At 38.2% G+C, this 14,299-nt stretch overlaps 1 protein-coding gene across 3 annotated transcripts in view; it reads right to left on the bottom strand.

Annotated features, from left to right (window-relative positions):
- Nucleotides 1-14,278, bottom strand: part of FAM114A2 (family with sequence similarity 114 member A2) — a 35,991-nt gene extending 21,713 nt beyond the window's left edge. The window contains exons 1-9 of one of the 3 annotated variants that reach the window (XM_070045214.1): nt 14,232-14,278; nt 10,550-10,782; nt 10,094-10,193; nt 9,589-9,681; nt 6,879-6,970; nt 5,351-5,485; nt 4,700-4,858; nt 3,749-3,872; nt 134-213 (exon numbers count right to left, since the gene is read on the bottom strand). In XM_070045214.1, coding sequence (XP_069901315.1) covers nt 134-213; nt 3,749-3,872; nt 4,700-4,858; nt 5,351-5,485; nt 6,879-6,970; nt 9,589-9,681; nt 10,094-10,193; nt 10,550-10,768 — 1,002 coding nt within the window. In that variant the 5' untranslated portion in view covers nt 10,769-10,782; nt 14,232-14,278. Of the gene's footprint in view, nt 1-133; nt 214-3,748; nt 3,873-4,699; nt 4,859-5,350; nt 5,486-6,878; nt 6,971-9,588; nt 9,682-10,093; nt 10,194-10,537; nt 10,783-13,805; nt 14,146-14,231 lie in introns of those variants that run through there. The other 2 variants (XM_030834189.3, XM_030834187.3) reach the window with 2 other exon arrangements.
- Between the last annotated feature and the right edge of the window lie 21 nt (nt 14,279-14,299).

Below are 14,299 nucleotides of genomic sequence, written 5' to 3' on the forward strand. Positions count from 1 at the left end.
GAGACAGGAGGTATGGAACTCAGAATATACCTTCGGTTTTGGTGACATCCTTACCAGGAATTTACAACCTTACATTCTTTATCCACTAAATATATATGTAAAAAATTGAAAATCAGCAAGAAGGAAAACTTACCCTAGTAAGCTTCTCTGGTTTGGAGGAGACATGCAGCTGGGAAAATACCTCTGTTATCTCTTTGGTAAAGTCTTCATCCCCTAGAAAAACAAGTCCCACATAAAACACTGCAGAAAGACTGGTGAGGATCATTGCAGGGAGAGAGAAGAGGAATGATAGTAGCAGCTGTAGCAGTAAAAACAGCAGAAGCAAATTATATGAGCAAGGTGCTTTAGTGCTTACAGAATCCTTTTATGTATATTTTACTGATGAATTCTTCCAATAGGCTTCTAAAAAAAATGCGTCATTATCCCATTTTCGAGATGAAGAAACTAGGGCTTGAAGAGGTTAATTTATATCCCCAAATCTCATAACAAATAAGGAGTCAAACCTTGGGCTTCCCACCCCCAGTCCACAGCCTATGCTCTTTGGATTACATCCTAGAAGTATGAATGGAAAAGTGATGAAAGCAGAGTACTAAGTGGGTAAGAGGCATGTGCTTCCAAAGAAATGGAATTTAAGCTGGGACATAAAAAACAAGTACAAGTTAGCCAGGAGAATGGAAGAGCTTCAGGCAGAGAAAACAAGTACAAAGATCCAGAGGTGAAAGAAAGCGTGGCAAGAAGTTTAACATGGTTGGGAGTGTCCTAATGGAAGAAAGAGAAGAGGGGTAGAATGAAGCTAGGAAAGTAAGCAGGATCCAGGTAATAAAGGGCATCATAAACCATGGTGAAGAATTCAAACTTTTATTAAGAGAATGAGGAGCTGCTGAATAGTCTTATACAGAGACAGGTAAGTCCAATTAAAATTTTAGAAAGATCACTTTAGCTCCTGGTGGGAATGAAATAAAAAGAGAAACATGAAGGGAGGCAGGAAGCCTGAGGCAATATTCCAGGATCCAGATAAGAATAAGGGTAGGTAATAAGAAAGGAAGAGGATTCCAGAATGTTGGAAGGATAGTAAGGAAGCTTTGGAATAAGCTTGATGAGCGATGATGTGGAACATGGAATACTTAATACCTGAGAAACATGCAAACAGGTGAGTCAAGATCAAAAACAATCAACACATCCAAACAAATGACAGGAAATGGCTCTTTTCCTCTCTATTCATCTAAATCCTATCCAATCTCCTCTTTGAAGCCCAGCCCAAGTTTTCTCTCCACCAAAGACTACAGAGAGAAATCCTGTACACAGAAATCTCTTAGCACTTACAATCTATGTGAGTATTTCTTAGACACCAGTTCATGGTTACCAAGGCAAATTACTACTGCTTCATACATGCTTTCTCCCCAGAATCCTTAGGAAAAAAAATCTGTCTTGGTTCTTCTCTCTCCATCTGCTCTTCTGTCCTCTCTTGGCATTCAAGGCAGAGAATTCAAAGGGTTTAGTGATCCCAGGTATAACATAGTTTGGGAAAAGCCGATCTCACTAAATGATACAACTGTGACCTATATAACTCATGTAAACAACTCCTAAATCATATTCTACTAAAAACCTGACTCTCAGGAAGGCATTTTGCTTTCCCAGTTAAGCTCTAAATTATGTGAGACACGGGATGGATCTGAATCCAAGTGGGATGCAAGCACCTCAAAGGGTTCACAAAAAATTGAGTGCAGGAGGAAAAAAATGCAACTTTTACTTGTAGTCATTTATCTCATTCTTCAAGAAGTACTTTTTTAGGATGTACTTTAGAATGTAAATAATATATTACTATGGTAGTATATGTGTATAATTTATACACATTCAAATATACACATATTGGGTCTAAGTGCTCAAAAACCTTTTACTGCTAAGCATTGATCAAAAAATGTTTGCATTTGCAACATGTATAGACCTGGAGGGTATTATGCTTAGAGAAATAAGTCAGATAGAGAAAGACAAAAACTATGTTATCACTTATATGTGGAACCTAAAAAACAAAACAAATTAATATTTTAAAAAATAATAAGGTAAAATAAAATACAGGGGGAAAAAATGGAGATCCTTGTCGTGTACTCCCCAGAGACTTGAGCATAAAAAGCAGTTGCTGCATTAGAATAAAGCATGTAAGGATGGAAGGGAGACAGGGTTAGTGCTTTGGAGGGACTCAGCAGAGAGGCTGGCACCTCAAGCAGGAAGTCTCCTAAAAAAGTGAAGGCATTGAGTATATAAGATAGAGGGACAAGGGCTAAGGATGCTGATAGAAACTGAAGATGATCAACATCACCAGAACTAGGTTCTGTGGTTTTCTCTCCCCTCTGCTACCACTTTTTTAAAAAAAACTTCATTGAGATATAATTAAATACCAAGGTCAGTGTTGCATTCTCAACCAAAATCACTGAGGAGGGCCATTGGGAAGGGTGGCATGCAGCACTCCAGTGCTATCTTTGCAGAATCCTGATCTCAGGCGAACAGGGAATAAAAATATTATAGACACAAATCCATCTGTTTAGAAATTCCCTTAGAGTCCTCTGAATGGTATTTAAAGATCAGGATTTCTGATCACTATGTGAAGCCAGATGTCAACTAAATTAAACAAATCCTATTAGGCACTATGTACAAATAACCTTAATTAAGTTCATAAATAACCAGGGATTGTCACACCAGGGCTTAGTTAAGAACAATGGAGCAACTTAAGCAAATCAAAATTAATTTATAGGTTTCCTGCTAAGTGAGACTTTGAAAATGCAGATCTTTATTTATTTACTTATGCCATCCTAATAATGAAAATAATAGCCACCATTTGTTGAGTGTTTACTATGAGCCACACATTAAACATAATATTTCATTTAGTCCTTATAACAAACTGAGAGGAATTAGCTACCTCTACTCACAGTTGAGGAACCAGACACTCAGGGTTAAGTAATTTCACAAAGTTGCATGGCTTAATAAATGGCAGATCTTGATTTAGAACTCAGGTCTAACTCCAAAACCCATCCTTTTATCCACCATGCTTATTGCCTTCTCAATACCTCAAGACAGCTTTAAAAACTCATATTCAAAGACCATTTCATATCAGGACTCTTTTACATAGAGTAAGATACCATTTAGCAAGATATTACATAACCAGACAATTGGTTTCAGAAGATGTGGTATATATACACAGAAGGGACTACTACTCAGCTATAAAAAGAATGAAATATTGCCATTTGCACCAACATGGATGGACCTAGAGATTATCATACTAAGTGAAGTCAGAGAGGCAAACACAAATACTGTATGATAGCACTTTTATGTGGAATCTTAAAAAAAATAGTACAAATGAATCTATATACAAAACAGAAACAGACTCACAGACACAGAAAACAAACTTATGGTTACCAAAGGGGAAAGGGGAAGGGGGGATAAATTAGGAATATGGGATTAACAGATACAAACTAGTATACATAAAACAGATAAGCAACAAGGATTTACTGTATAGCACAGGGAATTATATTCAATATCTTGTAATAATGTATAATGGAAAACAATCTGAAAAATATATGTATATAATTGAATTACTTTGCTATACACCTGAAACTAACACAATACTGTGAATCAACTACACTTCAATTTTAAAAAAAAGAGTTAATGTAATTGGAGAGATTTATTTCAAGGACAATCACTGCATATAAACACACTACATCCCTCCCACTCAGATGCTGGATTTCCATGTTACCTTTCTTCTCTTCCTCCTCTTCCTCACAGAACTCTGCTAGGGAAAATGCTTCTTTGAGTTGCTCCAATTCACATTTTAGAGTCTCCAATTCTTCTCCACTTAGAGAATTAAGAATAGATTTCACCTGAATTGATATAAAATAGTAAGTGGGAGTATGAGAGAAAAAGAAAAACATTCTCAAATGAAGAGGCTTTGGATCATATTAAAATTAAAAGTATGAGTTCACAAGCTCTTCCTCAAGAACCTTAATACTCTTAAGAGGCAGGTCATCAAAGAAAGGTACGGAGAATTGTGCTTCCAAAAATAATATAAGCCAGAAATGTCTGGAAATTATTAGTGCTTAACAACAGCTTAGAAATTAGGAGGAAATGGAATAGTCTTGAATCAATTAAATGCTAACAGGTAACTGTATCCGAACTGGCAGCTTAAACCAAAGAAACTTATAAAAAGAAAAAAAAAAAGAACAAGATGAAGGAAAAATAATAGATATGCTATTAAGACCTCTTTGTTAACCTGTCCTTTTTTTTTTTTTTTTTTTTTTTTGCGGTACGCGGGCCTCTCACTGGCGTGGCCTCTCCCGTTGCGGAGCACAGGCTCTCAGCGACCATGGCTCACAGGCCCAGCCGCTCTGCAGCATGTGGGATCTTCCCGGACCGGGGCACGAATATGTGTCCCCTGCATCATCAGGCGGACTCCCATCCACTGCGCCACCAGGGAAGCCCAATCTGTCCATTTTTGTTTAAATTTAGAGAAACAACACTTGACTCATTCTATTTCTAGCAATTAGTTCAAAAATTAGTTTTTTTGTTTATTTTGGTACAGTATTTTCAGACAGTCTCAAGCCTCTACCTGACATACATTTCATCCTCCAACTGCACAAAAGGAAAAGAAACTATGCAGTGTGCTTCTGCTTAAAGACTACTCCAGTTGAAATTTTTGGTTTGGAATTACCTTTATTTCACTTTCTCGGGAGAGCATCTCCAGAGCTTCTAGATGTGAAAGGCCTTGAAATTCATCAAAGAGTAGCCCATAATGAGTTTTCTTGTCCGTTTCCATGGTAACCTCATTGGTGGTCCATAGCTCTTCTTTCTCCTTCGCCTCTCTTAAAACCTGAAAGAGATCAAGGCATTACACTGCAACAAGTAACAAGAGCTTAAGGGTGAGTTCTGAAAGTCAAGGGAAGCAAACTGAGACGGGTAACACTGCCCTTTCATTCTTGGAATTGTGATTCAAATCGGATAGGCTCAGGAGCTGCAGGGAAAATATAATCACATAATTTGCTCCTAGACAGGGTAAATAACACCCCAGGAACCAGGTGTTTCTCTGACAGTGGTTTAACCATTAATCTAATAACAACCCTGAAAGGGCTTGGCATCTTATATTGCACTGACAAGAGGCTCCTGTAGAAAGGAAAGAGGAGGAAAAAAAAAAGAACTGGGCATTTTTCTAAGCATTAGAGCTGTGCATCCCCTTACCAAAAACAAAACAAAACAAAACAAAACAAAAAACACTGAAAAGTCCTCAAAAGGAAATAATAAGAAGGTCCCAAATTACCAAAGGCAAAAATACAGATCAAAATACAGACAGGAATGCAAACAGTACCTGAGACAGTGTGGAAGTCCGGTTCATCAGACCCTTGGTTCTTTTAAATCCAGGATCCCCTTCTGCTATTACATCCATTGTCTTTTTCCCAATGAATTCTAAGGCATCCAAACCCCCACTGATAACACTCTTTCCCTAGGAAACACACGCAACCTCATTACAATAATACTGAAAAAAGACACCTGCATGTTTTCATTTCATAAAATAGTGGCTAACAATAGCAACCACTGGCAAGAACAAGGAGCAACTAAAACAATCATACAGTGCCTGTGGAAATGTAAAGCAGTATACCCACTTTGGAATATTATTTGTCAGTATCTACTATAGCTGAACATGTGAATATCCTATGACCCAGCAACTCCACGCATGGTTAAATATTCAAAAAAGTGTGTAGAGCTTCATCAAAAGTCATACAAGAACACCCATAGCAGTACTATTATAAAACCTAAAAGCTGGAAACTACCCCAATACTTACCAACCCTGGAATGAGTAAATGTTACATAGTCACTCGATGGAATACAACAAAGAAAATGGAATACACCACACAAACTATACCGTGGATAAATTATATAAACATAATGAGTGAAAGAAACTAGATACACTAGAGTACATTCTGTATGATTCTGTTCATATAGCAGGGAAAATTAATCTATGATGGCAGAAGACTGGATTGTGGTTATCTTAGATGGCAAGAGGGGGAGGCACAGAAGACTGGGAGACAGCACAGGGGAGACATCTGATATACCACCCTGCTGTTTCTTAGTCTGAATGTGCTCATGTCGTGAAAATTAAAACTGAACACTTATGATTTCACTCGTCTGTATACAGATTATACTTCAATAAAAAGTTAAAATTAAGGGCTTCCCTGGTGGTGCAGTGGTTGGGAGTCCGTCTGCCGATGCAGTGGACACAGGTTCGTGCCCCGGTCCGGGAGGATCCCACATGCCGCAGAGCGGCTGGGCCCGTGAGCCATGGCCACTGGGCCTGCGCGTCCGGAGCTGTGCTCCGCAACGGGAGAGGCCACGGCAGTGAGAGGCCCGTGTACCGCAAAAAAAAAAAAAAAAAAAAAACACAAAAAAGTTAAAATAAATAAGTACTAGCTATCTATCCTCATGTAGGAAAGATATTAAGCTTCCTATTTAATCCTTTCAAAAATGTTTCTAATCATCTATAGTTTTATAAGTATTTATCATAAACATCTCATTTTCCCTTTGCCTAAAAGATATAATTATGACAAAAATATTTTTGTAAAGCAGAGACGTTTTTCTAGGGCCACCAAACTAAGAATTCTTAGTCCATAAAATATTAGGTACATTGCCTATTACTCTGCATTTCCTGCTCCCTCTTTTACTTCTTTTAAGTTTTCAAGTTAGCTCTCACTCTACTCTAAGATCAAAGTGAATGATCTTCAGCAATTTGAATTCCCATAAGAGGAATCAGTCCCCATGACTTTTCAAGGAAAAGAAAAAGAGACAAAAACCCGTTATAATCATGGAAGGAAGCAGGCCACCTTGCAATTTTTACTCACTGTGCTCTGAACAGCAGTAGAGATGGTAGAGAATACCCCAAATGGCCCACTCATTGGAGAGGAGTTTTCATTCTCTTTGGCATTTGTGTCTCCTATAGTGGGGAAGGGATGTGTAAATATGAAGAGACAGTCCGTAAATAGTTTTGCTTTATTAGCATCTATATGAATTTTTAAAAATTAGACTTTATTTCCAACACACAAGGCCTTAGTACTTTTTGTTTTATTATTTTAAACCATTTGCCTATTTTAAAATAAAAGTTAAGGCAGTTTTTCATTTTCATTTCAAAAAAAAAATCCAGTCTTTTGAACAACCTATGACATATATAACAGACTATATACTGTGTGATTCCATTCATATGATCTTCTGCACGGGTAAAACCACAGGGTCAGAAAACAGATCAGTGGTTGCCAAGAGCTAAGAATAGGTGGAGGGGAGTGACTACAAAGGGGCATGAGGGGATTTTTTTTTGGGGGGGGGAGGAATGAAAATATTCTCAAGTCTTGTCTATACAAATATAAGAAATATTCTATATCTGTATAATCACAATGGACTGTGATTACATAGCATAAACAGGACAGTATGTTTGTTAAAATATGTAAAACTATATACAGTTGGCCCTCTGTTCTATGGATGCTGAACCCATGAATACTCATTTTACATAAAGAACTTGAGCATCTGAGGATTTTGGTATCCATGGGGGGGCTCCGGGAACCAATCCCCCCATGGATATCAAGGGATCATTGTATCTAAAAAGAGTGAACTTCACGTAAATTATAACTCAATAAATGTGACTTTTTAAAAATCCAGTCTACTTTAAACTTTATCCTGGAAAATTATGCTTCTTCACAGGATTCAGACATGCATTACAAAGATTTGTTTAAAATCTGTTCTATTTTATTAACACTAAAATCTCTTACAGGAGATCAACAAATAATCTTTTGTAGGGAGGACTTCTGCTTCCAACTATGATGGATTATCTGGTGTCAGACTTGCCCTTCTACCATAGCATCTAGAAAACTGGACAAATATAAGAAACAATTATCTCCAGACATTGGACTACAGACCGTACTGTACTATGGTTCAGGAGAGAAGAGAAACAAATGATGAGAACTCTATGATTGGCTTGCTTTCCAGACCACAGCACGGGGGGGGAAACCCAAGCAGAGCATGGCAGTCTTATTAAGTAGAAGAGACAGAGACTGGAATCTAGGAAAGCTGAAGCACCTGGAATTTGCAGGTCAGAGTACAAGCATACCTCATACCTTGTGCATGAAGCACAAGCACTTTATTGTGCTCTGCAGATATTGCTTTTTTTTTTTTTTTTTTTTTTTACAAACTGAAGGTTTGTGCAATCCTCCGCTGTCAGATAATGGTTAGTATTTTTCAGCAGTGAGGTATTTTTTAATTAAGGTATGTACATTATTCTTTTTGACATAATGCTACTGTACGTTTAATAGCCTACAATATAGTATAAATTTTTATATGCACTGGAAAACCCAAAAAAGAATTTGTGAGACTCGTTTTTTGCGATATTCACTTTATTGCAGTGGTCTGAAACTGAATCCACAATATCTCCAAGGTATGCCTGTACTGGAGAGGAGGGAGATACAGAGGTAAAGAGTTCCAACTATATACACACGAGTGCCCTTGAGTCTTTGGCTGAATACTAAGCTGTTCCTGCACTGGAAAATTCCACGATACTGGGCAAAGAACTGCCATGGAGCTGTAAACTAAACAATGCCCAAAGCTCATGCTAGGCTGAGAGACATTTGACTTCCAACCAATCAAGTAGAGAGACCTAGTTAAACACCTGGAAATTAGGTAGAGATCTCAGAAGGGTCAGAGACTTGGTAGTTGATCTAGACTAGCACTTAACAATAACTGCTACTCTAGAAATCACCCTCAAGAAGTTTAAAATCGAGACCAAAAGATCAATCTAAGCTACAAATATCTTAACTGCCTTCCAAACAAAACTCACACCCTTTAAAGGACTACAAAATCCACTCAGCAAGGTAACATTTCTAATGTGCAGCATCCAATCAATGAAATGAAAATGTTATCTCTAAGCAAGAAAAAAAATGGTCAATAGAAACAGATTCAAATGACAGAGATGACAGTCAGGGACACTAAAATATATACATGAGGAGGTGAGAAATGGAAGACAAAAAAAGAAACAAATGGAATTTTTAGAGTTGAAAAATATATCTAAAATTTAAAAGTCACTGAATGGACTTAACAGCATTAGACACAGCAGAAGAAAAGATCAGTAAACCTAAAGCCACAACAAAAACTATCTAAACCAAAGCACAGAGAAAAAAGGCTTAAAAAAATGAACCATGGAACAGCACCAAAACTAACACATTAAAACATTTTTTCATGCCACAGTAGATTCAAATTCATCTAACTCTTACTGGGCTCTTACTCAATTGTGCCAAGCACAAAGCAAGGCAATTTTTACAATCTACATTCATGGCTTTACTTATTTAATGTTTGTAACAGTCCTCTGCAATATAAAATATCACCCAATTTCATAGATGAGGAAAGTAAAGAGACACCTGAGTGGTTAAAGCCAAAGATTCCAAATCCCATTTCTCATCAGCCCCATGATGCCCTGAATATCAGACAGTCAAAAACATCTACTGAAAAAAATGAGCTTAACTATTCCATTTCAGTTTATAATTCTAGGCCTTAATGTTTCCATATACTGACCTGTTGCATACTGGACTTCAGATGAAATTTCACTGGGACTAGGGATTCCAAGGGAAGTCTCTGCCTTCTCAATGACATTTGAAATACCTTGTCCTAATGAGAAAAAAATAACATTTTTATATTTGAATTTATTTGCTACTAGTCACCAAAACTGAAGAAACAAGCTGAAAATTAAAACCACAGATTTTAAAATTCATTACAACCAGAAGACATGTTATTTTGACCATATATAACTCATCTTTGGGAGTGTATCCTTACTAAAGGAAAAAAAAATTGATTCATTATCACCAATGAATAGTTTTATATTAATTCCTAAATGTCAACCTTCTAATGAAATACGTTACCAATTCTAGTGGCAGTATAAATCAGCCCATCATTACTAATGTATCTTCAAACTATAAAGCCTTTGAGTAATCATGGAAGAAGAATGATTAACAAAGTTGTTTTGAACACACATCTGTAGCAAAATGCACACAAAAATGAATAAAATGACTGATGACCTTACCTACTGTGGCTACTGTAGCTGAGGCTGAGGAGAGCAAGGACTTGCCCCAACTTCCCCAATAGCCCCATCCGGTCTGGGGTACATCTTTGGAAACAGTCTCCTATTCTTCCCAGTAGCCAGAAAAACAAAGGCAAAGAAAAATGGAAAAATTAGAGGAAAATAAGAGTGTATATACAAGGTAGCTAATTATTGGCCAAAAGTATGGGTGAACAGATACATATTAGTTGGCTCAAAAAGTGTATTGCTTGGCTGACAGATGTATGTTACCTTCAATGTAAGCACCACATAGCAAAGGTAACCACTCATAAAAGCATTTATAGAACTGAGAAAATTGTTTTATGGTTATAAAAAGAAAGAAATAGGTGCAATCCCAATTTGGTACTGATTCCGTATTCCTTTTAACCCTAATACTTTTTAATCTCAATGTTTTAATAGATACTTTACTTTGCCTGCAACCTGTGATGTCTGAACAGGGAGAACGTCTGAAGTCTCAAGGTCACTGGAAGGTTTGGACTCTGGTCTTTTCCGAGTAGAAGCTACAGGTTCTGATTCACTCTCTGACTTGGCACTTTGGTCAACTGACTCAAAATTCTTGGTTGGCTCACAGTTCTCATCTTCAAGGATGGAAGTTGCTTCAGTTATCACTTCAGTCTCAATATCATCTTTATCCGACATGATTAGATCATTGCCTGGTAAAATAAAAGCCCCCCAACCCCAAAAAATGAATTATATAAGCTTGTTTTTGGTAAAAGTTACTTGAATAAACTTTTTGAGATTATCGAGTCACATGCAGGTGTAAGAAATAGTACAGAGAGATCTAATATACCCTTCACCTAGTTTCCCCCAAGGGAACAATTTGTGTAACTATAGCATATCACAACCAGGATGCTGATAAGATACAATCCCCCAACATTACTCAGATTTCACCAGTTTTACATGCACTCATTTGTGTGTGTGTAATTAGTTCTATGAAATTTTATCACATGCACAGATTCATGTGATACAGAATAGGATTACCACAGTCAGGATACAGAATAATTCAGTTACAAGGATCCCTTGTGTTATCTATTTTTAGCCATGTTCCACCCTCCTCCTAACCCACAGCAACCACTGATATTCTCCATCTCTATAATTCTGTCATTTCAACATGTTATATAAATGCAATCACACAGTATGTAACCTATTGAGATTTACTTTTTTCACTCAGCATAAGTCCCTCAAGATTCATCCAAGTTGTTGTACCACTAGTTTCTCCCTTTTTATTGCTGAGTAGTGTTCTTTGGTATGGATGTATCTCAGTTGTTTCACCATTTACCTGTTGAAGGATGTCTGGGCTGTTTCCAGTTTAGGGCTATTACGAATAAAACGGCTATGAACATTTATATACAGGTTTTTATGGGAATATAAGCTTTCATTTCCCTGGAATAAATGACCAGAGTGCAATCGATAGTACTTGCTTAATTTTATGAGAAGCTGCCATACTCTCTTCCAAAGTAGCCGTACCATTTTACATTCCCACCAGCAATGTATGAGTAATCAAGTTTCTCTTCATTCTCACCAGCATCTGGCAGTGTTATTTTTCATGTGAACCATTCTGATATAGGTGCACTATGACAGCTTAATATGGCTTTAAGCTTTAAGCTGCATTTCTCTAATGGCTAATGATATTGAACACCTTTTCATGTGTTTATTTGCCATCTGTATATCCTCTTCAGTGAAACAGCTATTTTTATCTTTTGCTCATTTTCTAATTGGATTTTTTTTTTTACTGTTAAGTTTTGTTTTGTTTTGTTTTGTTTGCGGTGCGCGGGCCTCTCACTGTTGTGGCCTCTCCCGTTGCGGAGCACAGGCTCCGGACGCGCAGGCTCAGCGGCCATGGCTCACGGGCCCAGCCACTCCGCGGCATGTGGGATCCTCCCGGACCGGGGCACGAACCCGTGTCCCCTGCATCGGCAGGCGGACTCTCAACCACTGCGCCACCAGGGAAGCCCTACTGTTAAGTTTTGAGAGCTCTTTTTATATTCTAGATTCAAGTCCTTTGTCAGATATGTGGTTTGTAAACATTTTATCCCAGTTTGTAGCTTATCTTTTCATCCTCTTCATAGAGCTTTTCACAGAGCAAAAGTTTTTAATTTCAATTTATCAACTTTTCCTTTTTTGACATTTAAAAAAAATCTTATTACTCATTAATCATTCCTACCTCAATTTTTCAGAGAGAAGATTATGAAATGTAAGCTACCAGAATAAGATTTACATCAGACTAGCTTTTGAACAGCAATGTTAACAAATTCAATTCCTTCCAGAAGTACAGCTCTTTGACAATTAAAGTCAAGATATTATTGGTGTTTTTATAAGGAGGAGATGCTGGTTTCCAGGATAACCAAGTATTACCAGGGGAGAAATAAACATATCCCACACATACATAGACACACACATACACCCAGACCTCGGTATGTATAAGCACATGTTTTTACCAATATACACTAACCACAAAATTAGACCCAATCCATCAATGCCATCAAAACATTTCTAACATACTAAAAAAGAGACATACTAACAACTAAGGCAGGCTGGAAGTAGCACTATAACTGAGGTACACACAAAATGTTAAAAGAACAGAGAGCAAGGAAAAGTATGCTAGGATCAGGAAATAACACTCATGAACTTTAAATACTTGAAAAAAGCATAAAATAGTGATCACAAACTGGGATTTTGAGTCCCAAATCCAGCCTACAGATTTTTTTGTTTGGCCTGCACAGTGCTTAAACTTTTTTCTATACTAATTGGTAACATTTAAAAATCAGAGTTTGTTTACAAATAGAAATTTCTAACTTCCATTGTAAAACTGAAAGATCTGGCGACACTGGGCCCACATTCGACTTGTTAATAACTAGCTCATGCCAAATATTTGCTGGGGATCTTTTAGACAGGGTAGAGTAGTGCTCTCTAGTTCCCCATAATCTCCACCCAAGTTCACTTGACTCGTTTATGTTACCTGATTAGCCCCTGTAGGCATCTGAACTTGTAATACCTACCTTAAAGGGCACTTAGGATTCTGACAGATGAAGATGCCAATGAGAGAATTCAAGGGTGTGTAAACAACACAGGGGAAATCTCAAAGGTCTGAGGTATGACAGCGTGGAATACAGACAGATACCAGGAGTAGTTAATACGGCAAAGAGAATGATGGGGAGGCGTAAGGCTAGAAAGGTAGATTTATATAACATCCTGGATCCTAGACCATATGGTATATGATATACATACGTTTCCGAAACACATAGAAAAAAACAATCTAGATACAACTATCCATAAACATAAAAACCAACTGTGAAACACTCATTCATTTACTTGCAAACATTTTTTTTGACTACCTGTTGCATGCCAAGCTCTGGAGACTGAGAACTAATTTAAGACACTATTTCTGCCCTACTTACTCCAGAGGCCAAATAGGAAAGGCTACACAGTGCTTGCACAAAGTTCCATCGATGTTTCGTGTAGCTGAAACATTGATGGAATATTTTTTTGCTCTCCTTATGCTGTCTCCAAGTTACAACACACGGTAATATGCATGTAACATACACATTATATACTATATATAATACGTAGTTAGGCTGACACTCTTCCAACTCTGTACTTGAGTGACTGTGAGAAGTCAGTTCACCTCTCTGCGTCTCCGTTTCTTCATCTGTAAAACGAGAAGAGTACTACCTACTTGCCAGGATTCCTGGAAAGACGAAACGACCCGGTGGATGTGAGGGGTTCGGAACGGAGCCTGGCACGTAACCCCTCACGGGTAAAAGCTGCTGTTAGTACCTGGTGGTTGTCTGGAGGGAGCATTACTATTTTCACTAATATAACGATTTGTCTCGAGATGTACAAAATCCGTTCTCCCTTCTTCCTAATTACAAGAACAGGTGCCAAACCGGAGTTCTGGTGTAAACCTGTGCTCCTAAGTTCTCCGACGCTGACAACGACGAGAATTCCTCACGCAAGCGGAGCGCTTCAATAACCAGAGCACTTCCGCAGCCTCAGCGTCCACCGCGAGGCGCCCGCCCCCCAGCCCCAGGCCGCTTCCTCCCCTTCCGCGGCGACCCCGAGACCCCGCACACGGCCTGCCTCCTCCCAGAAAGCCCCGTACCCAGCCCGCCGCCATCCGCACCGCCACCACAGCCGCAGAGAAGCCACTCCCTACTGCCCCGGAAGTCC

This window comes from Globicephala melas, chromosome 3 (assembly GCF_963455315.2).
Source record: "Globicephala melas chromosome 3, mGloMel1.2, whole genome shotgun sequence".
Taxonomy (NCBI): Eukaryota; Metazoa; Chordata; class Mammalia; order Artiodactyla; family Delphinidae; genus Globicephala; species Globicephala melas.